The sequence below is a fragment of the Fringilla coelebs genome, assembly GCF_963513975.1.
Source record: "Fringilla coelebs genome assembly, chromosome: 12".
Lineage (NCBI taxonomy): Eukaryota > Metazoa > Chordata > Aves > Passeriformes > Fringillidae > Fringilla > Fringilla coelebs.
Window position 1 is genome coordinate 8,627,446 of NC_140038.1, and position 27,112 is coordinate 8,654,557.

General features: G+C 39.7%; 2 protein-coding genes across 3 annotated transcripts in view; one reads left to right on the forward strand and one right to left on the reverse strand.

The window, feature by feature from the left end:
• Window positions 1–1,421: 1,421 nt before the first annotated feature.
• AQP9 (aquaporin 9) lies at window positions 1,422–26,355 on the reverse strand. Of its 2 annotated transcripts, none has more exons than XM_084213572.1 (6): window positions 26,098–26,355; window positions 15,172–15,298; window positions 11,507–11,644; window positions 9,290–9,408; window positions 7,436–7,653; window positions 1,422–2,727 (listed from the first exon to the last, which is right to left on the reverse strand). In XM_084213572.1, exons 1-6 carry the CDS (start codon window positions 26,197–26,199, stop codon window positions 2,568–2,570), a joined length of 864 nt encoding a protein of 287 aa, XP_084069698.1. In that variant the 5' UTR covers window positions 26,200–26,355; the 3' UTR covers window positions 1,422–2,567. The 2 variants fall into 2 exon arrangements, with proteins under 2 accessions (XP_084069698.1, XP_084069699.1); XM_084213573.1 differs by lacking the exon at window positions 26,098–26,355 and adding an exon at window positions 25,954–26,036.
• Window positions 24,351–27,112, forward strand: part of ALDH1A2 (aldehyde dehydrogenase 1 family member A2) — a 67,277-nt gene continuing 64,515 nt past the window's right edge. Inside the window, exon 1 of the mRNA XM_084213568.1 lies at window positions 24,351–24,578. The gene's annotated coding sequence lies outside the window, so the exon portion shown is untranslated. The remainder of the gene's footprint in view (window positions 24,579–27,112) is intronic.

A 27,112-nucleotide genomic window follows, 5' to 3' on the forward strand; every position in this document is an offset into this window, starting at 1 on the left:
ATATTTAAGACATTGTTATGCTATCACACCAGTGTGTCACTGCTTAAGATTTGCATGTTAATAACTTCAGGCAAGTAAATGTCACTCATACAAAAATTCTGTGCATAGGAATGGCATGAGTAGGAGAAACAAGGTTTTATGTTTTCTAGACAGAACATGTTGTGATCAAAAGGATTTTGAGAAAATGAGCAACTTTATGTACCTTGGCCAATGCAGAGGCATACAGCGAGTGTGGGCTAGTCCCTGAGTAGGCTGTATAAATAAACTGTTCTTTTCTCATTCCTGACCTGTATTCTCCTTTTTCCCATGTTTTCCATGGTGGATTGAAGAGGCAATATAGTGATGTGTATGGAGCCTACTGACTATGCAAAATTCTAACACAAGTGATAACCTGCCCCTACCATTTTGGATGAAATTGGTTACTTCTGCTTAATCAGCTGTTTGTTTTTATTTTATGCACAGGTATTTCATATTAGATGTTGGTGTCAGTGGAAGAGTAAGTGCTTTTCAGAGCTGAGGGCAGCTCTCAGACTGGCTCTACCTCTGTAATCCCTCTGCAGACATAGAAGGTTGGCATCCACCTGGGAGTGCTCCTGCCCAGGGGTGGCTAAGGGGTGAGACAGCACTCACTGCAAGGGTGGGGTAAACCAAAGGATCAGTCTGCAACTGCATTTGCACCCCATCTTGCTTTATGTGGTGCAGTTTATCAACACACAGGACAGAGGATCTAGCTTGTCTCTGCTTCCAAGAACAGGTTTAAAATTAGGACTAATTTTCACGTTTTACTTTTGATTCTACTCTGCTCAGACTGAAAACTGTTTCTGTAAGCTCTCCCTTCTTGTTCCTGAGACTCTCCAGCCAGTGATACAAGGATGCATGGATCAAAAGTGCATGGATATAGTAGAATTTAACCCACAGCAGAGAGACACTGAATTAAATGAGCATTTTGCAAAGGGCTGATATGTCTCTGGGCAGCCTGAGTTCATTACAGTTATGTAAGTTTTCTTAGATAATTAAAATTTGATTTATACTCCATGAAGTATGCTGCAAGATGTGACTTGGAGCTGCAGCAAGCAGAGCTTTGCTTCATCTGCTATTTTTGTTCCTTTGCTGCCATGAATTTGGCATGGCATCCCAGGAAGTGGGATCAAGACAAGCAGTGACAAGGCCTGATTGCCCCAAATGCTGAGGCAGGTTCTGACCATGGTATTTTGTAAACATCTTCTGCAGATACTGCACGGAAGTGCACAGGCTGTTAGTGGCAGCACAGAGGGCTCCTCACTTCAGGAGTGAAATCAGGAATGCAGTGTGGAATTTGAGACAACAGAGTTCTAGGAATCCAAAGGGAAGAGAGCACCCTGAAATGAGTGAATTGAATGGTGCTCTGAAGTTTAGCCATGAAAGTAGCTCAGGAGCATTGCTGAATCAGATGTCTGTTTATTCAGATCACCACCACCAACCATGGATAGATGTATACATAATAGAAATCAACTTTGCTTTAACTGAATACAACCAATTCACTATGATTAGGTGGAAATAATTTCATTTTCAAGGGTGGATATTTAGGAAGGGGTATATATCCAACCATTTCTCTTTAGTGAGAGATAACCCACACATCAGAACTCTGATGTGGATCTGGCCTTCCTTTCAGGTTCTAATTTTAATTACTGCTCCCACATTAAAAATTGCTCCCACAATGCAGATGAAATCCACCTATATAAGTCAGCAGCAGCAGGACTCTTTAAAGCTTATACAGACCTAGGCTTTGTGCTGACCTCTGCATAGCATCAGCCCCTTGCTGGGCCATCTCCACAGGAATGAATTGTATCCAGAAAGCACAGCGGAAGAGATGCAGATTAGTATTCTACATAAGGCTTTTAATATTGGGTAGCAGAAAGGTCAAGTAAATAATCTAAAAATAACTAAGCATTAATGCTATGAAGACCCTGTGCAGAAGTTACCCTTTGTCTCTTTGGTGCTGATCTTACAACAAGCAGTTTTTGTGATCATATTGTGAATTACTAAACCTAATCACTGAGGAGTTGATTTCTTACTGGTCAATAGTGGCTCCATAAACTTTAGTGAAGTTATTTTAAACTGTTTCAATTGGCATTTAGCTAGTTTGAGTACTTTTTAAAATGTTTAGGCAAGCCACTCTTAAGAAGTGAGTGATGCTCTTGCATGTTAATTCAGCACTGAACTCATTAACTAGCTATAGATGCAGTTTTGTATCAATATCTCAACTATTTTCAGTTCATTAGACAGCATGATTAATCATATGAGATGAATTAACAGGTCAGTGTATCATCTCACTACAATTGCATCTAGAATAACTTGACCTAAAAGCCATATGAAAAGGACAATTTAGCCTTCCCATACTGAAGATAGCAATTTTGAATGTGATCAGCCCAATGTTTCATGGAAAGACTTCAGTTTTGAACTTCTGTACAGAATTTCTGCTTTGAAAGGTGAATTTCTAATTGAGACATATGAGTTTCACACAGTGGTCCAAACAACCATTTGCATAAAAACTGCACAACACAATCACAGAGAAAATTCTTCACTTCTTATGCCATATTGGTCATTTCATATTTAGTATGCACATCATTTTCTTCTGGCTGAGGGTCTGAGTGATGAATTTCAATAAAAATGACATAGATCATTGCTCCAAGTACACCTCCCAGCAGAGGTGCAACTATAGGAACCCACCACCAATTATTGCCAGCCCTGTAAGACAAAAAGAACAAGAATTAGTGTTAATTGTTACTCTGGTGAACACCATTCTGTGAATTAGTCACTGAACAGATCCAGTGGTGTGCCTCTTGCTATACTGTAGACCTTTCTATTTTGTCTCACGTTTCTGTAAGTGGGTAACACCCAGGCTGGTTCTGATTGAAATGCTAAATAATAAGCACCAGGCATGTTGGTCTGTGTGCTGTACTTGCTGTATTTTAGAAAATAAGGCCTTTTTGCTGCATGTCTGTTTGGGGACAGAGGATGATTTCTCCCTTGTGAAAAGCACATTTTGCTGGCTTGCAGTGAAATGAAAGAGCACGTATTTATTGCCCAGCAATCTTGACTTGTGCTGTCCCCAGATGCTTGTGAATAGATTTTCAGGATGTTACAAAAGTGGCTTATTTCATGTGCATGAAATAAGCCTCAAGTTCACATCTGCAATAGTATTATACCATCTTCCTCTTGGCAAATGAAATAAATTAAACTGAATTTTGAGTATATTTACCTTAAGCAATGTAATAAAACAGAGTGACTGTAAAGTTGATTATCTGGGACTGGAGTGGTCAAGATTCAAATTTCGTGATGTATCTTATCTCTGTGATTAAAATGTGGTGTCTTTCAGCAAGAGGCAAATAAATGCTTAGAAGTTTTGTACACTTAAAACTTAGTCCTAGAATTTTTGTATTCACTAGGAAAGTCCAGCATGCTGATTCCACTGAAATGTTTACATTTACACAATTACTAGGATTTAATTTTAAATATGTAGGTTTACAGGTATATTTAAAGTAAGACTTCCACCATCGAACTGCATAAAATAGTAAATAACAACCTTTTAATGGAGGAATATTGGGCTGGCAGAATTGCTTTCCTTTTCCTAGAGGTCCACATTCAGGCAGTAAATAACTGAGTATCCATGTCAGAGCACAGTCTCTTAACTGTACTGATGCATTAAGGTGTTTTGATTTGATAACATGCTGTATTAATTGAGTGTGTGAGTCTCCAGTGAGAATCCAGCTACCTCGATTTCATGCATATTGAAAATGGAGAAGTTTTGTTTCCCCCAGAAATACAAAGGGAGAAATTAATCTGCAAGAGGAACTTTACAGGAAGCTGCAGGGGAACTTTTAAACTGTCAGGATAATTATTCAGCACTCAGTTGTATAGCTTTATGCAGGAGTGAACTTGTGTTTGTCACAATGCAAGAATAGAGCTGGGAGAATATTGGTGCAGAACAAAAGCTGTATCAAGTACTTGCACGTATTCTTCTGCGTGCCGTGTTTATACGCGGGTGTGTAATGAAGGTGTTTCTTGGCGGGTTTCTCTCAGCCTGTTCCATGAGCTGGCCTGTGCCTTGTCAGCTCCTGCATGGCCTTCTCCAAGTCACGGCCTGTGTCTGCAGCAGCTGCAGTCAGCTCGGCGCTGGGCAGCCTGTGCTGAGGCGCTGGGTGTAAGCCTCTCAAGAGGCTGTGCCAGAACTGCAATGAGGTCAGTCAGGACCCAGCCGAGCAGGGCTTTCTGTGACACTCGGTTCTCTGTCATTGGCACAGCAGGGAGAACTGGCTGTGATGGCACACAGTGCCCTCAGCCCCCGGCCGTGCCCCAGTGCCCAGCTTTGGTGCCAGCTTAGGAGGGCAGCCGGGCCCGCCTCTGCCGGCGGCGGGTGCTGCGTGTGCTGGGGCGAGGCGGGCCGGGCCTGGCCAGCAGAACCGAGCTTGGCTGTGGGAATTCCCGGCAACGACAGTGTCTAAGCTACAGGGACTGGGAACTTGGGCTATTTCAATTTGCAGATGCATCTTTCACTGGCCAGCTGTTGCGGGAAAGGGCGATACCGCTGTTCGTGAGGTAACCCGGGCTGCAGGACTGCGCCCAGGAAAAATGCTAAATGCTTCTGCGGCCGCTTTGCCACCCAGACGCCACCAAATGCCTGTGCAGAGCAGAGATTGGCCTCCCGGCCCTTCCCGCGGTGCAGTTCAGTTCAGCGCTGCCGTCGTGTCCCCGGTGCTGGCGGCCACGAGGTGTCAGCGTTACCGCGCCGAGCGGCGAGAGCCGAACCGCGCTGGGCTACCCCGGGCTGCCTTCGGATACTGGCACCACACACTGCTCGGGAGAGCCCTACCTCTCTCTCTCTTCTTGCTGTTTCATGCTCGCATTTGCTTGTCAAAATTCAGTCTGGTATTTGGACTCGATGCTCTGGCTGTTTTCTCAGTGCAGACAATACTTTGCTCCCCAAGCTTTTCTTAAGCTTATCAGAATATTAAGCCTGTGCTTAAGAAAGACTCCTCATTTTCTGATGGGAGCCTTTAATAAAAAAAAAAAACATTTGCATGGGCTAGGGAATCCACATCATAGCTTATGTCTTTGAGCTTTGGTTTTGGGGAAAATGCTCCTTCAGGTGTCTTTGTGCAAAATGTAGTAACAGCAACATTTAGAAAACCCCTGCTCAAGTGCAGTCCTATCATCTGGACAGTTCCATGGTCCAGCAGAAGGGCTCCCCTCCTGTCAAGTTCCCTGCCTGAGAATATGATAAAACCAGCATTTACTATACGTTTAAGCACAAAGAAGGGTAGAGGAGATTTCTCTGCTGTGAGGTAATTATCTCAATGTTTAGAGCATTTGCTTGGGAACAGTGTAGAAAGTCTTGCTATTATTTATCTGTTTTATTCCAAAGTGAGGGTTTCCTGGTGGTCCTGGCTGTTCTGTAGTCAGTGCTTGAACATTCACTGACATGGACTCAATTGCCTTAGGAGATGCTTCCATCCTCCTCCAAAGAACATTCAGTGTCTCCTGAGTGTTTCCTACTGCTCAGTTTGTACAGCACTCCCCTCATGTCTCTGTGGAGGTTTCATGCTCAGGTCCCACCCAGTTCCTGGACGTGCCTTTACTACAGAGCTTAAACACCTGTCTCAAGGTTGTGAATTCCATTTAAATGAAGATATCCAAGGTTTATTTGTCAACTGTTGCTGCACGCTTCAAGTTGCTCAGGTACAGCAGAGCATCAGGCCATTTAGGGTCGTAACTACAATCATTCAGGCTTTTCCTGTGGCTCTTCCAGCTACCTAACAAGGCTCAAGTTCTTCCTAAGTCTCCCCTGGATCTGTGCAGTAAATAAATAAGAACATATTCCTGTTGTATCATTCCCTTGGACTTGGTTATAGCTGTAGCCTTTTAACTGAAGGCAGGGGAGGAAGACTTCCTCATTTTTTTGCATCCCCTTATATTGTTGTAAGTTTATTCTGGCAAGGATTAGAGATCTTGAATCATATTTTTATGTTCACATTTTAAAATTTCTTAACGAGGTCTTTCCAGTGGGACTGCATTCCCTCTCTTATATAAAACCTTAAACTACACTAGGAGAGAATCTATGTTGGTGTAGATGTAGAGTTTTCTTGTCATTTTTTTCATGTAAATGAGTACAGCCATACTTTTAGAGAGAAGGGGAGTTCACAGGTATTCTGTGACTAGATCACAATACAATCAGGCTTCCAAACTTTCAAGAATGTAATAGCCAACTTCATAATACATTACTGATTATAGACTGACACCGTGGCTAACACCACAGTCAACTACTTATGATTACACAGGTATGAGAGAAGAGAATCCTGAGTGTGGGCTGTTGCTCTGTGTATCCTTGTTTTTTTAAAAAATGCAGTCCCATGGTGTAGTGGTAAGAGGAAAAGTTTGGATGTAGCCAGACCAATGAGCTGATCTCCCACCAGCAGCTCACCAGAGCTGGGCTACATGCAGCCATGGCTCTGGCCTGTGCTGTGGCTGTGTGCCTGTTTCAGCTATGCCATGCCTGGCTTTTTTTTGTATGAGAAAAGCTTTGCTACTGCTTTCCTCAGATAAGGTACATGATTTGTATAAATAGAAATCATACTGAATAAATAGAGATTATTTGTGCTTCTTTTATTTCTTACTAAAATAAAATCTCTACTAACCAGAGCTCTCCAGTGGCCTACAGTTCTACTGGGGATTCCTACTTGTAAATAACTGGGAAAACAAACAATACAAAAATAAACCAAAAGATCTGCTTCCTGGTGACAGATTACTCTTACTTAGATACCCCAGAGTGCCTCTTACCCTGGCTACGTGTAAGATGTGGATTTGATGTGCAACTAATTAGCTGTGCATTAGGCCAGCCAAGAGCATGTGTGTGTGCACGCGGGGACTGGAGAGGGCTCTGAAATGTGGGAAAATGAAGGGAGCTTTTCCATTCACTCCTTCGCTCCCAGCCAGGAAGTCAGGCTTTTAGATTGCTGTATATTTCTGCAGTAACTCAGAAGTAATCATAGGCTAAATCAATCTGATATGTCTCTGGTTTTTACAGCACCCAATAAATATTTCCACCTAATTCTCTCCTGATTTTTTTTTTCCTGAAAGCTGCAGGACACAAGAAGAAAAGCACTCATATTTTCAGTGACCTCTAAGAAGCTCTAATATTTTGGGAAAGGTCTTCTTGAAACAATGATTGATATTAGAGATTATGCATGTTTGATTTGCCCTAGGAGCAGGAAATCCTTTTTAAAGCCCAGTTCCTAGAGGATATCTGGCTTAAAGTGCATGAATAGCTGCTTCTGGTATGCAAAGAATTACCTGTATGTATATAAAGTACGACTTGGTACCATGTTGAATCAGGATCTTACTTTCCTAGAAACATTTTTAGCCAGGAGCATTTGACTTCATCTCCAGGCATACTTACGTGAATACTTCCATCCCCCATCCTGCAATTGCTGTGAAGAGCCTTGGGCCAAGATCCCTGGCTGGGTTCATGGCACAGCCACTGTTCATTCCCAAGGAGCAAGTAAGAACAATTATAAGAAGTCCTACTGCAATTGGCTCCAGGCCCTTGGGTACGCTGTTATTTTTGGTGTCAAAAATAGCAAATATAGCCAGTAGAAGAACAGCTGTTGACATCACCTGGCCAAGGCAAAGAAAAGAATATTGAATAAATACATGTAGATTCTTTCCAGTAATGAAAAGAGGGGCTATGGCAGCCTTGTGGATTGGACTGGCTTAGAGTTGGTATTTAGTTTTATCCCACTATGCATAATAGCAAAATTTGGAACTCAGTACCTTTCTACTTCACAGTAATGAGAAGTTTTGATATCTGTGCTGAAAGACAAAGACAAGAAATGTGCTGAGGAAATTTGGAAAAAAAAAATAAAATCTGCAACAACAAGAGGATTTAAAAGGCATCTCCTGTGTGAGGTCTAATGCTTTGTTTCCACTTTTTTTTTTCCTGTCAATTTTACACTTTTGTTGGCTCAATTTTTGGTAGTTCTGCTGCTATAGCAATGCAATCAGTTCCATTGATATAGAAGTGTTTTATGTGACTGTAGTTTATGCTGATACTTTAGATAAGAATCTCTTTATCCAGGTGTTGTAAAACATCAGAAAGAAACATCAGAAAGAAAAACTGAAATCTGTCAAGTCAAAACTGAGCCGCTAAAATTAGGAAATATTCGAATTAGGGTTGCATGTATAACTGTACCATGAACTCTGTACTGCATATGCTAATTGAGCTGGTGAAGGAAATTTTCTTGGAATTACTTCAATGCAAGTATAGCTCTGTTCAAATCAAATGCTTTGTCAATGTTGATTTTGCTAATAATTAACTTGATGGGAAAACAGACAAAAGCTTCAGGGATGTCAAAGCATTCAATTTCTATACTGATTTGAAGAAGCTTAAGTTTGAGGGGTTTAAAAATTATTTGGTTTTCATCTGCTTTTAAGTTTGTTTTGAAAGATACATGGGTAAAAAATATCTTAGGGAAAAATATGTTGACTGATCCAAAGATCATAACTCTCTTTCTTACAAAACTTCAAAACAATGTTTAGATTTTTTTGAAGCCAGATTGCACAATCTTTTATGTAATGAATTTCTGTGTTCAGGCCATTCTTTGTTTTTTATACCTTACTCATGCAGTATTTTTTTCATGTATTCCTGAAGAAGATGGGTAAGCTGATTAGAAGTATATAAAAGATAGGAAACTTCATTTTTTGCTGTTGCATAAGTGGAATTGAAGGACAAAGCTTAGAAATTAAATTGAGGATTTTTCAGATTCATTCATTTGAAAAATAAATACTACAAATCTATCTGCAAAATAGAAGGTTAGAGAGGAGGCTTGTGGAAGCAGAAAACTCAGTTGTTCAGGGTATGTTAAACTGTCTGCTTAAGCATTATTTAAGGAATAATAGGTCCACAAAATGGGCTGGATTTTGATGTAAGTGGACATGACTGCTGAGATTTATAGAGAAACATTGATTTATGCTGAGCAAAACCTCTTACATATATTGCTTTAAAGACGTTTTGAGTGCAACAATTAAGATGATGTATGGGAAAGAACAACTTGAAATTATTTTGCTTGTAAAATATTACTAAAATGTAACCCCCTGCAAACAGCATTTCATTCTCATTGTATTGTACAAGGGGGCATCTGGCTGAAATGGTGAGGTTTGGCACACTTTTTAGATCTATGTGGTTTTCTACTGCTTGGCTTTACAGGTTTTTTTAACATTTAATTTGTAGAATTAAGATAGCAAGTGCACTTACCTGATCTGCAAATCCATTTATGAGGGACAGATAGGGAGCTGGATATGTTGCAAAGATTTGTGCTGTGGCATTTGGTCCTGTGACTTCAAGTTTTCCATCACTGTACTCCATAAAGGCATCTGTAGGAAAAAGCCAGCAACTGCTTGCACTTCTCTATAAACTTTTCTAGGTTTTCTAGGACTAGAATATATGTGATAGGTCTGTGCAAATCACATTCTCAGCTGAAACTGATCTCTAAGGTCCCTTCCAACCCAAACCATTTGGTGATTCTCTGATTTTTTTTTTTTACTAGGAGATCCATTATTGGATTTGAGGTGATGTACTCCTCATACCCTCCTGTCTAATTTCTCCTCCTGTGCCTTGAAGTACTTGTTTCCTGTACCACAGCTTTCCAAATGAGGCTGGTTTTCCCCTGCTCATAGCTCCAAACTCAGTGCCAAGGAGCATTTTCTGATTCTGAGTACAGGTGTGTTATCTGCAAGATGTTCTACATTTTTCATGATGACCCAAGAAATGCACAGCATCCTGATTGTGCAGTTGTGGATTCCCAGCCACCAGGAATTACTGCTATTCCATTCAACAATGGTGCAGGTTTAGAATTAGGAAGATATTAAATGGGGTACTCAAATCTTCATAGACAGACATGAGTAACAAACTCTAATCCATTCTTTTATTAGTGGATCTTTTATTAGTGATGAGATATACTTGTGAATAAAGAAATAGCTCCCCATCTCCCATGGAAGTCATGGTGAAGGTGATAAGCTCCTTCTGAACCTAGCAGACAAATCTATTTTTCCTTGTTTCTGTTTTTTTCTAGCTTTGCTTAAAGCCAATACAAGAGTGCAGAGAATTTCAGTTGTTTACTTAGATCAGGCTCTCATTTGAAGTGTCAGATAATTCTGTGGTATTTAACTATTACAGAGGGGGAAAAAAGGGATGATCTCCTTTGTCTGTTTTTCTACCAGTGACTACTTTTCAGTGCACCTCAAAGAGTATGAAAGTCCTACGAACTGTAAGAAGTAAACACTAAAGAAGAGGTTTGGGAATTAATTAGAGCAAGAGGAGGACTTGAGCAGAGATGGGGATATAAGAAAATCCTGCACTCCTGAATATGAGGAAGATTTCCCTAACCTAGACCTAAGCTTCCTACTTTGGCCCCCTTCCCTGCTGCTGCCCTTGTGGCAGAGAACAGTGACTCCCCTGTCAACCCTGTGTACAGGTTGACACTGCTGCATCCTGGCCACAGCCGTAATTCTCACTGTCAGGCTTGAGGAGAACTTAATTTCAGATGAAAATCCTGTTCTAGAATTCCAGTATCTAAATTCTAACACTAACGTTAAAGAAAGTAAACAACTCTTCCCAGAGCAGTTCTCACTGTTCCTAAAGATTTTTCTTGTTGGGATTACTGTGGGTACTGAGCCCTGAGCTAACATACGAGGCACATTTCCATTTTTGTTCTTCCTCTGCTGCACCTAGACCTAGCAGGGTCTGTAGACATAATGTCCTCAGGAGAGAGATGTTGGAGGAGATGGGCTGGGCCAGTGGAAGCAGAGTTTTGGAGCAGGGGGTTGAAGCAAGTGATCCAACTGAGTGGATTCAGTCAGTCACTGTTTTTCCTTTTCTGGCACACTGTGTAAAAAACCCCATGCCTCAAGAATAGGGGGAATTTTTTTCTTTTTCCCTGTCAAATATGTGACGTGTTTATCACTGTACCTGGAGTTCATTGCCTTGGAGAGTCACCTCTCAAGGGTGGTCTGAGGTTTGGTCAGGAGGGACTTGATCTCATATCCTGTCCCCTCAATGAACGATATTGGTGATTCTTGCCTCCAGGCACTTGTAGCAGGTCTTTAATGTTTCTAATTTGCCTGGAAGATGGATAGCCCTATATCCTGGCTATTAAGTAATTTAAAATCCTTACTGAGAAATACATGATCTCAGAGTATCTGATTTCCCATGAATAATTTTTCTAAATATCAGAACATTTCCTGGAGTATTAAGTGTTTCAGTAAATTTGTAGGGTACCTGGAATGTTCATGCCATTGTTTTTCCCTTCAAACTCTTTATGCTCTTTCTTCTTTTGTAGCTTTAGCTTCATTCCTGCTATTAGCCCTGTGTGAACAAGAGTCCTCTGCCTGCCTGACATTCATTGAAAAATTGGGGCCTCAGAGACTGCCTGACCTCTAGTTTGTCCTGTGAACCTGTCTGAGGTGTACTCACTGTAATAAATCCCAAAGACAGCCGCTGCTCCAACGAATGCTCCCAGGAATTGTGCTAATATGTAAATTGGTAATTTGGTCCATTTTAATCTTCCAGTCACGCACATGGCTAATGAAACAGCTGGGTTTATGTGACCACCTGAAAAATAAATCAAAAATTAAGTCATGTGGATGACTCAGATACATGAGAATAGGTGAAGGATATGTAAAAATGTGGGCACTTTTGAAGACCAGAACAGTACGTGGTTTTCTAGATGTGATTTTGCTGTTAAATGGTGACTGCAATTAAACTGAAATCAGTTGGATGAAATCAGAGGAGGGAGGGAAAAAGCCATTAAGATCCATCTTTACTCCTGATGCTTGTGGACTGTGCTCTTTATCAGTCCTGCAGTATGTAACTTACAGAGAACTTTTCCAGAAAAATAGTAACCTGCCCCATTGGTTGGGATGGGAGGGTCCCTTATTCTGCACATATTCCTTCTCCTCAAGGGCTTTGGCTTTATTTTTAGGGGAGAACTGGGGCAGAAGAACCTTCCTTTAGTATCCCAAGCACATATTAGGATTAAGGACTGTTACTGGCTTGAGCTTGTATCTTAAGACAGTTCTGGAGTGCCCTGGATTTAAGTTTGTGTCCCTGTCTTCAACCTGGAGTTACTTAGGAGCTCAATTTTCATGGAGACAAAAAAAAAAAATAATAATGTTAGGGCTGTCCAGTTTCATGTTGGCTGTTGGTGAGCTGTGCCTAGATGGGATCTGGGGGCAGCAGTGCATAGTGCTTCACCATGTTTCTATCTGGTTCTTGTGCTTTCTAGAAAGGTCCATGATAAGGAAACTGATAAAGTAGCTGTGCTGAAACAAAGTTCAATTACCTGTGAAACTTCCTTTTTTATTCAAAAGTAACTACATCTGAACTCTGCATGCAAAAGATTTCAGTAACATTGGAATTCTTCATGACAATTTTAGTTTCTAAAATGTATTTATTATGTCATTTGGTCTCTTCCCTCAACATCTTTTGTCAACAAAAAAGGTGTTGTATGCTCTTGGAAAATGTCATTGCTTACAGATTCATGGTTGCTACTTAAGAAATACAAATTGCCAAATAAATGAACAGGTACTTCTTTGTAATAAATACTGAATAATAAAAGCCCCATATTTTGCAAGGACATAGGAGCCTTTGCTTATCTTCCAGATAAGGGCTCATTTCAGTCTATAGGAATATCAGAAAAAATGGCCTTTGCTTTGGAAAAATAACTGGAAAAGCATGTCCTTTATCTGTCAAAGATTAGTGATGGAGAAAGGGCTTCTATGTACAGTTTCTGTGTTTGTTTGCACTTCAGGTCACTGAGTCATTATCTTATGAAATCCAGGCACCTTTGATACATAATGAACTGACAAACACAGATAACAAGCTGGATAAAACCTTCTTTGTAGCATTTCCAAATGCTGACCTAGTAGCACCAGTCTTGAATTAAAAGCTGAATTCCTCACTGTGTTTCAAATTCTTCAGCACAGAGCAAATAGATAGATGGAACCTAATTTAACAGCCCTTCATGTGAATTTTGATTAATTGTTGTCTTTTGTTCCTTATTCTGGCTGGAATTAATAATTTTCCTTTCTTTCAACACCTGATTTTATTCCCCACCTGTGTATAATGCAGGGTGACTATGATGGCCAGGACAAGTTATAATAATATTACAGAGGCCTAATTAACATTAAATATGGAAAGGTAAAGTCTAATTGAGGGCTCTTATGCTGGCATAGGGGAGTTATAAGATTCTTGGTTCCTGTGCCACTGGCTTAAAAAAAAAGCTCACTTTGGACAGTGTGTTCCTCCTTCTTTTGTAGTTGTAGTGATCACATCATGGCTCTGAAATGCTAAGTTGGATAAAATAGGGAAAATTATCTAGATATTGAGGAAAACTGGATGGAGGAAAATTAAAAAGGGGAATTTTCCTAAATAAAAGGCTCAAATTCACCAAGCATGCAGACTATATATTTTCTTAGCATTAATTTAGAATTACACAAAGAATTGATGAAAAATATTTTAGCAGTACCTAAACATGAGAATTTGACCCAAGAGCCACAGGAATTGCTAAAAAATTCTGCATAGGAACTTGTATTCTGAAGTGTCCACTAGTAATCATGTGTTGGATAATAACAGCCTGTTGAAATATCTGTTCCTATTTTTTCACAGAGAAAATGCACTGCATGCAGAATCCTTTGTCATGGGAAAAACACAGGAAGCACAATACTGCAACATCTGCAACTGCTCTGCCCTGCTGGGATTGAACTCTAATTTTCTACATAATGATGGAGATGAATATCCCTTGAAGGTGCAAATGTAGGACAGGTCTTCACAGGTTTGTTTTCATGATGCTGCATTAGAAGAGTTTAGCTGCCTCCATGTAAACCAAGAGCTGTAGTTAAAAGTTGTTCAGATAATAGGAATGTGCTGCTGAATTAATTTTGTGTGATATTAAGGAACAGTTCTGGTTTGTGTCAATGACAGTGACAAGACTGCCTGTTTTGCAGAACCTGGAGCACTTTCTAATGTGAGACTTTGTAATGGAAACCTTCTGCATGGTGCCTCTGTGAAAGAATTTGTAAAGAGAAGAGAAATGGCCACAGTAATTTCTGTTACTGCAACTATTTCTAATGTCCTAATTATACCTAAAGAAATTTGTCCAGACCATCTTGACCCTCTTATGAAGGGTAAGAAGTACCTTTATGAGACCTGAAGTACAAGGGCACCATTTGCTTTAAAGGCCAATATAAACTCTGCATACAACACAAAGTAGTGTGTATTTTCATGCACGGCATTGTTCTTACAACCCATAATTTTCTATTTTAAAGGAAGACTTTAATTGTTAAAAGCATTTATGCTAATGTTTCCAGTCTTAGTTTGGCCAAATTGAATGGTGGAACTAGGAGACAAGGCAGCCTCCAATATGGCACTTGTGGACACTGGTTAGTTAGCCCAGCTAACTTAGCCCCAACTAAAGAGAGATTCCTGACCAATACAGGTTGTGCAAGTGTATTTCTGTACAGCAGAAATAAGGGGAAAAGGACAGTACACTGACAGTGTCATTGAATGTCTCTCTGGTACTGAATCTTTCTGCTGTTTCTGCTTTCTATGATCTGCTGCTTCTGTGAGTAATCAGACAGGAACAGACTTGCTATTGCCTGTCATAGGATACAAAGAAATAAATTGCACTCCGTAAGATGAATCCTGTTCATTATACCCATTAAGTGGGTCATTCTGCTTTCTGTGTAGCTGGCCACCATTTTATCTGGTGACTGCTGGATTGCTCTTTGTGGTTATTTCTTTAAACACAGTGCCTGTTCTGCCCAGGATCATCTCTATTGACAGGATTTTCAAAGCAACGCCAAACAGATTTCTGGTTTGCATAGAACACTTTCCATAAAAGCCAAAGGTCTGCCAAGGTTTTCACAGTGCAAAATGTGGTGGGACATTTTGTCAAACACAATGAAGAGAAGGAAATAAGAGCACACAAGATTTACTCACAAAACTCTGGTGTGGACTGTGCTGTAATGGTGCTTACTGTTGCTAACTCATTATTGTTTATACCATGAAGTGGAAATCCTTTAACAAGGGAGCCTTGGCACTGTAGCAATAAATGTTATATAAGAAAAGAAGTCACTTACCAGAAACGCCCCCGGACACGTAGACAGCGATGGTGACTGCCATGGCAAAGCCCACCGACACCGTCATGGGCCCTCCATGCGCTCCGCGGCTCAGCACGGCCTGGCCCACACACCCGCAGCCCAGAGCCTGTGTTTGGAAAGACAAGTGTAAAATCACAGCTGGGTCTGTCAAATGCCACTGGTTGTGACTTCTGCTGTTCTGGTATAGCTGCAAATGCTGTTGAATACTGAAACAGTGCTAGAATTTGTCATGTGTGCCATTGCTGCCTTTGCTGCAATGCACATTTGCTTTTTATTTTCCTTGTGTCTGTCACAGGGAAGAATGTCTGCTAATGAGGGCCTCTCTCCACACAGAAAACTGTTCTCGGGCACAATGAGGGGATACTCATCAGAACTTGGAGCACAACAAGAATGCGCTGCCTCTTCAACAAAACTCTGCAAGTGAAATTAGTTCTGTGAGGTAAGTTCTCAGTTCCAGACTGATGTATTAAGTGATGAAAAATTTAGTGTAAAAGTTATGAAAGATAGTTAAAAAAGCTTTTAATGTTTAGTGCTCAAACTATGGATTGAGACAATTTTCTGGTATTTACATTGTGTGTTATCGTTATGCTGACTTTATATCATATATTGATCTAGCAAAATATTTCACTGGCTCTGCAGCTTGAACAATTAACTGAAGTGGAGATATCTAAATAATTCACATTGAAGAATTCTAAATGGATTTAAACTAGTTTGGGATTTTTGTTGGTTCTCCTCAGAATAAAGTTCAGTAACAGGTTTAAATATTTGCTTAACATGATGTTTATTCAGTTCGAAAGCCTCTGCTTACCTTCAAGCATATGTTTGGAGCCTATTAAAGATGACAGGAAAGATATTCAAAGGGACAAAAGCCTTGTCATTTGAGATAGACTAGCTGATCCATTTCTCTGTCTTTGAAAACCTGCTTTTTAAATATATGCCTATGTGCTCTGCGGAACAAGGAGCCAGTACTCTATGGAAGCTCTCAAATAATTTCTATAGTCTGAAAACTTGTGCTTCTCTGCAGCTGTAAGTGATGTGAATAATACAATTTCTGGGATGTGAGTAGATATATGTTGAGCAACCTTATTGCTTATTTTCAGTTGCAAGGCAATTGAATTCAGAAACTGCAAAGTAATGGGAAAATCTGTCTTGCTTTAGAAATAGACTGTACCAAAATGATTTGGTGATCAAGTTTTAACAAGCAAGTCCTGCTAGAATAGATGCAATTTAAACAGGAAAATCATACTTTTGTTTCCATTATTTTCCCAAGGGTTTTAGCTAATGCCAAAATGTGACAGAAAAGCTCTCAATAAAATTACATTCTTAACCAGCTTTTGAATGCAGACGGCGTTTCTAAGTGCCCCGAGACTGTGTCATGTGCCCAGGTGCAGCTTTTGCCTGAGGTTATAATCATGTAAGCAAACAAAACACTCACTGGTGCCAGAGTGTTGCAGCTCTGGTTATGTAAGGGTAGGGTGGTGTTAGATAGCCACAGTTTATTGGACTGTGTAATTAAAACTCCAGGACACAGTGCAGGCTCCAGTCAGCTGCTGTGCAACAGATGAGCCACGCTTGCGTTAGCCGTGCTCTCACCTGCAAGGCACGTGATAGGCACAAATGCACGTACAGACAGCAAACCAAAATAAAACACAGTGGAGTTGGTCACAGCTGAAATGGCATCTCTTTTTAAACTTCATATGAGACAATTCCTAATGTGTTTATATGTTTAATATGGAAAGAATGGGTATGCTGGAATTCATAAAAATCTAGAGGTAGAATTAACATACTCTAGTCATCACTTTCCAGATTTCTTAAAGGGAGTATTCCAGAAACTGCAACAAGCAAGATTTTGGGAAAGATATGACTCAGATGAAGAGCAAGCTCAGTAGGCTGCTCTGGGCCCCTGCACATACTGGGGTGCAGGTTGAATTCAGGCAGCCCCCCCCCCCCCCCCCCCCCCCCAATCAATCTACAAGTATAGTGTGCACTTGTGTTCTGAAATGGTGCAGGCAAAGTTTTGCAGATTCAAAGGCCATTCTTTTGAAAACATTACCTCTTTCTGTAAGGATGATAAAGACAACAGGGGTAGAGGACATGGTTATAGAATAGGATAGGGGATAGCAACATCTATGTACATCAACTACAAATTCACAAGAAAAGGGAAGGAAATAACAGAGGGAGGCTGTGGCCAGAACTGAGGAGAGTCCCACAGAGCAGCTGTGTGGTCCTCTTGCATTGTAGCTCCTGCTCTGCAGGTCTTAGGGAAATACACAACTACAGATGCTCCATTTCTGTACTAACCAGTCTCTCTTCTACAGAGAAAACATGTGAGCCAGCTGGAACACAGCTGGCTCGGTGGACCTGCCCATGTACAATGACTAAATGCTGCTGTGCGGGCACAGTCAGTGTGTGCCCATCCAGGGGTGGGAAAACTGGGAGCTGAGCCTGCAGGTCTGAGCTGTGTCACTGTAATACTCTCCATTTGCTGACCTTTTAAGAAGGAGAGAAAAATGTTGCCTCATACCTGCTGTAGCTAGGTTGGTGCAACTGGAAACAATCACCTAATTGTGTAATTACACAAACAGCAATTTAATACCTTGTAAGTCTTTGCTTGACTGAGTTAAGACCAACTAGATCGTTGAGTTGTAATTAAATATTCTAAGATTTTAGGCCAAGCTCAGCCATCAGTTGCACCCACAACACTCATTGACTGAAGCACATGGAGTAAATGGGAGTTAAATTTACATAGAATACAGCCAGATCTCTTTATCTTATCTTATCTATCTTATGTTGCCAGGTTTCCCTCTTAGCAGTTGTCTATAGCCTGATCTGCTTAAAATTACTGGAGTACTTTCAGCACTTACTTTTTTTTTTTGTTAATAAAATCATTACTGCCCTGAAGAACATGCTTGGGTGTGGGATAGCTGTCTGAACCTTCTCTACCAAAAAAACTTGCTTCATAGCCCATTAGATCATTCTCTTTGTCTTGGATAACATGGCTAATGTTAGGAAAGGAAAGCAACTGGCCTTCAATGAGTCTAAGGTCCTGTTACTGTCTGGAAGCTTGCAGGACTTTCTGTATCCCACTCATCAGAGAGACTAAAGATCATTTTGTCCCCATCTTACTATTTTCAGGATTTTTCCAAATGCTTGTAATAGCATTTTCAGTGTAAATAGGATTTCTGCAAGATCTATACCCACAATTTTAGGGAATCTATTTTTATACATGGCCAGTAAGGTTTTAGACACCTTAAAGAATGCTTAGATAAAAAAGCCCCCTTCTTATCACCCAGTCCTGGAAGGGCTGTACATTTATAGGCAGACCCTCTGACTGTCACATTAAAGAGGCAGCTGAGCTTTTGCACAGTGGGGAATGGGTTGTGCTGGACTCTGTTCATCCCCAGCTCCAGCTGTGGTGGGACACACCTGCAGGGGGTTCCACAGGTGTCCCTGCAGGCAGAGTGTGGCCTCAATGGCTGCACAGCTGATTATGCTGTGCACGAGTAAAGGAATTCAATGTGTTATAAGGAATACAGTCAGCAGGTGCAAAAAAAAAAAAATTATAAACTGCTCATTTTCAATCATGAAATGCTAGAAAAATAGTGGCTGTACAAATACAGCTTCTGTACAGGTAGGGATCTGTGTCTATGAAAACTTCACAGCATTCTTCATGGTGTACTGTAGTCTTGTGCAGTTCCCCTACCCAACATTAATATTTTCAAATAGGATTAGCTACTTATAAAAGTAGTAAATAAACTTTTCAGTTTGAGGTGTGCTAAATTGGTGGTGTCTTCCTAAGGGAGTGTGTTTTAGAACTCACTTTCATTTCCACCCCCTTCATTTACAAAGCAGGTCTGCAAGTCTGCTTAAGAATTTACCTATTAAATTTCATAATAAGTTGTTTTATAATATTAGAAACTTTTTCCACACAAAGATGTATTTTTGCTGTGTATTACATAGGATCTTAATTCAGACAGGGTTCCTAAGCATTCTTTCAACAGGGACAGTAATACTAAAAGCAACAAAAACAGAGACATGTTAGATCTTCTAAAATTCAGGGCATTAGCTCTGCAAGAATTCAGGTTACAGGAAAACCCTTTCAGGAAAGACCACTCCTCATCCAATTTAATGTTTAATATTTGCTATATTTTGTTAAGTCAGAGAGTACTTAAACTTTTAAAGGTGAGATAAAAAATACAGCTTAGCAGTCAAGCTTAACAGTCACAGCTCTTATTTTATCATTAATGAAATGTTTTGGTGGGGTGGGGAGGATTTCTGTACGTTATGATTTAATCAAGCTTAGAGCAATAAAAAGTCACTATATCCGTTCTCCTGATGTTCTTCTGGGAAACAACTAATATCCTCTTGGGTTCAGATGGATTTTAATTTTTTTTCAGACTTGCTATCTCATAAATAAGGGGTGCAAAAACCCCCAAGCCCTTACACTTAGTTAATTAAATAGTATAGACATAAGCCTTAAAATTATTGCCATTTTGAAACCATTTTCTAGTGACAGAAAGAGACATTACTACTTGGAGACATGATTATAAATTTAATAAAACTTTGGATGATTTGTGTATATAAAGCTTTAAAAACATATAAATATCAGCTTCAAATTGCTTTGTGGGAAAAAATAGTGAAAATATTGAGGGACAGACTATGCTGTGTTATATAAGCTGATGCTTTTAAATTTTATGATGGCTTTTGCATATGCAATAGGAGACAAATAAAAGTTTGAAATCACCTAGAGAGAATGCAAAAGTCTGCATTTTCTCATATTTTGTTATGATTAATATTGCACACTCCATCCTGAAATGCTAAATGCTTTTCTTTCCTGAATTATAGAGGGCAACCGGATTGAGTCAGTTTCTTCACTGAAGACTGTTTTTATTCTCTTACTAATTTTTAGAAATTTAGGAAAGAAAATGAAATGTAATATTCAGACACAAACTTTCAGGAGTGAAACATTTTCTTTCTAGCCCTGCTACAACAGGCAAGGCCAGGCAAAGGAACCATATCTTATCTAGCAGCCTTGAAGAGAAAAAGAATCTGTTTAGGCACTGCTTCCCTCCCACCTTACTCATTTGTTCCTGAGCTAAGGTGCTTTGCTTCCTACCCCAACTGAAAAGCTTTAAATATTTCTAAACTCCTAAAATATGTTTAGCCTCTGCACCAACTCTCAGGGAACTGTAGCATTGAGAAAGTATGCAAGAGTGGGCATTGCAGATGCTGAGAAAGGAGGTTTTCTGTCCTCTCCTTGGAGTGTAGGGGTGCATGTTCCTTTTCTTGTACTCCTTCCTTTGGGTACAGAAACGGGGGGGGGGGGGGGGGGGGGCTGGATCTCTGCTGTGCCCTCATGGCTAGAGGTATATGGTTAGGAGTAATTAAAACCTAAGCTATTTGCTGTTGGGGGAAAAAAAAAAAGAAAGATGAATACTTTATGAATACTTTTAATAGTAAAGAAACCTGTGAGGAATGGGTTAGAGGAACTGAGTCACATTTGCCTTTAAACTGGACCATGGATTGGAGAGCTCCCTAGAATTCACTTTCAACCAGAATGGTTTATTGAACAGTTGAGATCACAAAGATATAAACTCACTGCATAGCACAAACTACATTTATTGTCTTTTATTCTGTTCTCCAACTGTTTATGACAGCTTTAAAAGGTTATTACTTTTATTACCTTTCTTTTATTTGGTGAAACTTTTGAAAAAACAACTTGTAAATTTGTGTCTGTAAAACAAATTCAAGTTTTGCACTCACGGTTGAATTTTGGAAAGATGCAAGTCTTCCCTAAGTCTCAGGCAGAGGTGCCTATGCTTCAGTCCTAGAGATGCAAACTTTCTGGGGAGGTATCCACAGAAAAAGGTTTTGGGAAATTAAGTTCAACTTACTGAACCTCTTGGTTAAACCATGAGTGTTGAGTTATGTGCTGGGGCTGACGTTGCAGAAATGAAGATAATTTTCTTCAAAGCTTTCATGTAACACAACATCTGAGTCACCTAGAAGTTTGAAATGTCATATATTGGGAAACCTAAGTTTGGATGGAAAACAAAAGATTCCCATGATTTTTCAGAATGTTTTGCTGCCATAAATATTTTGGGGTAAAAGAATAATTAGATAACCCTCCTTTCAAATATTTCACACTGCTTAATATTCAGGTGAATTAAAGAATGACTTCTAAAACAGAAGGGCTGTCTAGAAAAAAAAACATGATAATAATAAGATTATAAAAATAACAACAGTATGCAAGAACACCTCCTTAACCTCAGAACAACTAAGGGTATTTGTTACCACTTTGTCTTCTGTTTGCAATGCTGATTTAATACAGTTTCAAAAAGAAAGAGTTTGAATGTCTTCACCAGAATCATTAGCAAAATGTAATGCCATCAAAATATATGCAACTATATAACATTAGATTCATGAATGGCATCTATTATTTATTGGTTGTACTATATTTTTGCTGCTAGAGACCCAGATGTATGGATCTCTGACTTAAGAGCTGCTCTTCGAAGTGCAAACACTGCTAAGGCTCCTGGTATTTGTAGCATTATGTAATATTTTAAAAGCTGAGTGACAGATCAAAACACCAATTATAACTAAGTTTTAATACCCTCTTATCTAGCTTTGACAAACTTAAATTCACTAAGAGCTAATCATACAAGAGTCTGTACTCCAGGAAATTCATTGCTGATGGCAAACAAGGCAGCTGTTAGAAAGAGCTGATATTTAATTTTTTACCTTAGACAAAACTTGCTGTAATTTCATCCTATACAAAAAAAAAAATCTCCCTTTCACAAAAATTTAGGACTTAGACATTTTAAAGATAAATTCCAAGCAGGGGTTTTGTGTTAAATGTTAAGCACTTATTTAAGGAGCAAAGGATGAAAAGCTATATTTTCTTTCATGTAATAGCATAATGTAATGAGAATTCTAATGCATGTTTAGAAAAAGGGATATATATTAACCTGCAGTTTTTTAATTAATGTGCACTGGAATGTAGGGCCACAAAAATTAAACATAGAAAAATGGTTTAAATTTTAATCTTATGGACTGAGCAAATCTATGTACTGCCAATCTTGAAGATTTTTCTGAAGCAACTCAACTCTGCAACACAGCAGGAATGATAACTGGCACAATAAAGTGGTCAGAATATGAAAACAAGACTAAAATATTTTGATGATAAATAGGCTTCCTCATTAGCTGAGCTATTTTAGGGCTGTCACGTATTCAGTTCGTGTTTGTGCCTGGAATCCTCTAAGCACACACAAGCATTTGCTTCAATGGGAGTTGCAAGAGGCTCCCCACCTCCAGGTTTATAGGAATATGTACATAGGAATATATAAATATAGGTATCTATTAGGAGCATATATACTCCCCACTTGTATTTATATGCTAAATGGAAGCCTGTGTTTTGTCTCAGCAAGGAAGTGAGTGCTGCTCTGGCCTCTGGAGATCCTGGCTCCTGTGCAGCTCCTTTCTGGGAAACTCTGTTCAGTAAGATGCTCTTGAGAGTGAAAATGAAATAGAAGCTGTGTTAGGTGAGCAGTAGCTGCTAAAGGAAGCCACATGGCCTATTTGGCATCTCCTTTTGGAGCTGTTTCAATTCAGATATACTTAATGGCATAAGTCAGAGTAAATCCCATTTTGGTTGAGAGCAGTGCAGTCAAGTTCCAAAGAGGAAATATGGAGAGGAGCATGATTAAAAGCAGAGAGGCAGTTGGATAGGTAAGTTCCAGCCAGACTCACTAAAAAGCCACATAAACCATCTATCTGATGCAGCATGGCTTCCTGACTCTTTTGTGCTAGCACACAGGTGTTGTCCCCCAGATTAACTCACAGAAGTCCCAAGAGGAAATGTACTGAACCAGGAAACATGATGGAAAACTAAAAGCTCGCTAGAGAGCTCTGCCTCAAGGGAGACCTTGGGGCCAGTCCCAGCTGCAGAAGGCTGAGACTCTCTGAGGCTGGGCTCTCAGCCACTCTGGTGCAAACAGGCAGGTGTTCTCCCAGCTCAGGATGCTTCCAGGCTCCTGGCGTTTCATGTTTCTTACCAAAACTGGGTGCTCTGCTAAACAGAGAGCATGGCCCATGTGGGCTGTGCCTGTATTATCAAGTTGTGTAATGTAAGCACATGAGAACCTGACTGTGGCTCTCTCAGGAGGGATTACTTATTTGGAGCATCTCCAGTCTGATTCACTGAATTGAGCATCCATTAATGGTCAGCACATTTCCTGTGATTCTGGAGCTCACCTTCTACTTTATTTTCACCTGGAAAGAATTTTGTCTACATGCTCTGAGTCCATGCTGTAAGGCAAACTGCAGCATGCTAAGTAGGGCTGACCAGGAGATTTTATCCAAACTCTGTGCCCAGTGCCTTTTGCAAGGCTTGTTGTGTCAAATCTGTGTGACGTTGCAGGCCACACCCTGAGGTGAAGGCTGGGTTTTTCTCTGATGAGTTATTCCACTTTCTAGATTTCCTGTTTGGAAAATAATGTTGCAAGACTGAGAGTTACCAAAGATGGTAGCATAAGTTCCTATTAGTAAGTGGCCTCTGATGTTATTCTTCAGAAAAATTAGTAATAGCTGATTTGGAGGGACAGAATTTCACCCGGCTAACTCCCAGCTGTGGGTCCCAGATTTAGGTGTGGTCAGTTAGCTTTGGCTTCCAGAGCAAGCCTGTGGCTAACAGAAATGCTGGCTCAGCCTCACTCCCTGGCACAGGTGCTCTCCACAGTCTCTGAACCCCATCACAGCAGCCCAACGTGCCTTTCAGCAAAGACATGAATCAACTGTGCCTTAGGCCGTGAACTCTCCTCTCCATTTGTAACAGCTGTAATGCAGTTCTTACGCTCTCCTAGTACTATAACTTCTTTTGCATACATGCTGTTTTTCTAAGATCTCTGTCCTCTGACTCAGCAGGGTGCCTCTTTCATTAGTTCCAATTTAAATTAAGGGTTTAATATTTTTCTGTGCTTTAAGTGAATACTAGCTGACAGAGTTTAAAAGCAGCAGCAATAAATAGAATCACAGAACAAACTAGATTGGAAAAGACCTTTGAGATCATCAAGTCCAACCTATCACCTAACAACACATCAACAACTAAACTGTGGCCCTGAGTGCCATGTCCAGTCTTTTTTTAGACACCTTCAGGGACAGTGATTCCACCACTTCCCTGGGCAGGTGATTCTAGTGCCCAATCACTCTTTCAGTGAAGAATTTCTTCCTGACATGTAACCTAAACTCCCCCTGCGCAGCTTAAGACAACAGCAGAAAAGGCAGTTTCTTCACAATAAACACTTGGAATTGCTGCTAACTTGTGAAATCTAAGCACAAGCTGAGGTATGCAAGCACTGAGAAAACTGGAAAACTGCAGTTTAATCCAGGTGAGGCTCTTTATTCTTTAAATCAAGACTGGAACTAGAAAGGGTAAGAGAAATGAGAAACTCAGATTGTCAACAACAATTTTGTAGCTTTCTACATTTTCTACCATTTTCTATGATACTCATATGGTGAATATACTAGAAAATAGGATCTGGGTTTGCATTTCCTTTCTAGCCTTGTGCAGCATGATATTAAATAATAGCATTTGCTGTCTAATCTGCACTTTAATATGTTTTCTTCTCTTGCTTAATTTTATTAATGGAAAGAGGGGGAGGATCTTGTGGTGAGGACAGAGTACTGGAAGTCAGGTGATGTGGGTTATATTCAGAGTTCTGCCACAGGCTTCCTGTGCAGGCTCCTGTAATCAGGTTTGCTAATATACAAAATGAAGATAATGACATTTCCCCTCCTTACCAGGGTGTAGTGACATTTAATTCATTAATGTTTGTAAAGTGCTCTGTGCTCCTTGCTTCTAAATGTGCTCCTTACTGTAATAACATCTTATGGATGGTATTAAATTTGAGAATAATGTTATTTTAGTGCTGGTGCACTTCAGTTGGCTGAACTGTACTAAAGACCATAATTTCCAGTATTTTATGAGCTACTGGAATTTTTAGATGACTTACTTGAAATTTAGCTAATATAGTTACAGTTATAAAACCTATGTCAGTACTGTGCCCATTTTTTTTTCCTTTTTCACTATGATGAAATATTTAGCAATAAGCAAGACTGCTTTGTCCAGACTAAAAGGAAAAAGAAAGTTTGGCATAAATAGTCTAGTTGCTTGACTTCTAGCTCTGCTACACAGCCTGCTCTCTCCCCTGGTGAGTCACAGTCCCAGCGCAAAATGTACAGAAAAACTGCACAAGAAATTAGGTAAAAAAAAAAAAAAGAAGAAAAAAAATTGGGTTATAAAAATGGGAAATTTAGCTATTTATCTGAGTTGTAGCAGTACTATAGGACCAAGCAATATACGTATAATTTATGTAGTACTGTTAAAAACAAAATAAAAATGTTTTAACTTATAAAATCTCTAAAGGTTTGGCAGTGCAACTCCCAATAAATTCGCAACAAATCATAAAGCTAAATTTCTGTATTACACAGGAAAACAACTAAAATTTTCTAAACATGCAGTACAATATGTTTGTTAATGTAAACAGAATCTGTGCATAAAATGAACTGCTGAGTTTTTAAAAAACAGGAGAGTACTAACAGCATCCATTGTGCGTATCTGGATTGTTCAGAGCGTGCTCCTTCACTGAAATTCCACTCCTAGATGAAATCTAATGCTAATCAGACAATTGTAGTACATAAAACAATCTGGTTTTTATAGGCAACGATAATTACATGGGGTGAAGAAAGGAATTACAAACTTACCGTCAGAGGAGCAATTCATTCAGGCTGTGCATGGTCAGGCTGTAACCTCGCTGCTGGCACAGTACAAGGAAAACGTACATTTCCCCTTACAAGCACTGTCCAACATTAGATTAGTAGGAAGAAAGGAAAGCAGCTGACACTTACTATCAGTATAAAAGTTCCCAGGAACTCTGAGAGAGCTTCTTTAACCAGGCTGTTCTTCAAGGAAAATTTCTCCTTTAAACTCCTTCTGTTTTTCCGGCTCATTTTGGCTTCCTCTATTGCTCTGGTGCCCTAGTTACAAATACACACAAAATTTGTTCTGTATTCGTCCCTGCTCCAGCTGAACTTTGACACTTTTACTTAAACATTGAAATATGAGATTTCATCTTGTACAGCCAGTGAAATCATCTGACTGCAGGCATTGACAGAACCAACTCAACATGCCCTAACAATTCATCATGGGTTTGTCATTCTATGCCTTCTCTGAGTGCACTTCTATTTATACTGGTTAGATAATACCAGTAAGTTCACAATCAGATTTCTTCTATTTTCTTACAGAATGGATTAATCATTACCTTTCCTATGTTACATTTTTTTAAATCCTAGTAAGAATGAACAAAATATTGTTTCTATCATCCTGATCAAAAAGAAAGGCAAAAAGATACACCACAAAGTAAGGAACCAATATATAGTTACAAATTTCTCTCTGACCTAGATTGGGATTTAAACCATGCTACTCTTGGTTGTCAAAGAATTTTTCAAGGGGAAGTTGTAAAGAGAGCGAATGCTTGGGAGAATGCTGTGCTGTACCCTGCACACAAAAGCCCTTAACTTCTGAGACATTTCAGTGGCTAATGAGGAGTCTTACCTTGGTGGTGTGTGTTGAATTTGCATATTCACTCACAATGCTCTTTTTGGACTAAATGCCTTGCTCTCTAGTGAACTTCCCTGTTTACAAAAGAGCAACGAGGCAGAATAAATTAAGAACATTTAATGAAATCTGCTTTGGTCCAGTGGCTCCCTACAGGGCAGAACAGGGAAGTGAAGCACTGAGTTACTATATATTTCCTGTATGTTTAGCTTAAAAGTGCATGGGTGCTGTAATATGGAGCATTATGATATTTTCCATGGTCTTAAGACTTAAGTTGCCAAATATATCAAAGAACTGCATCTCCTA

What these genes read in the sequence shown, in the direction of transcription:
- AQP9 (XM_084213572.1), bottom strand. Translation starts at nt 26,199, where the DNA reads ATGAGCCGGAAAAACAGAAGGAGTTTAAAGGAGAAATTTTCCTTGAAG. An exon ending in TGGGAACTTTTATACTGATA is followed by an intron (nt 15,299 to 26,097) that starts GTAAGTGTCAGC and finishes TTCCAAACACAG; the next exon opens with GCTCTGGGCTGCGGGTGTGT. An exon ending in CGTGTCCGGGGGCGTTTCTG is followed by an intron (nt 11,645 to 15,171) that starts GTAAGTGACTTC and finishes TTTATTTTTCAG; the next exon opens with GTGGTCACATAAACCCAGCT.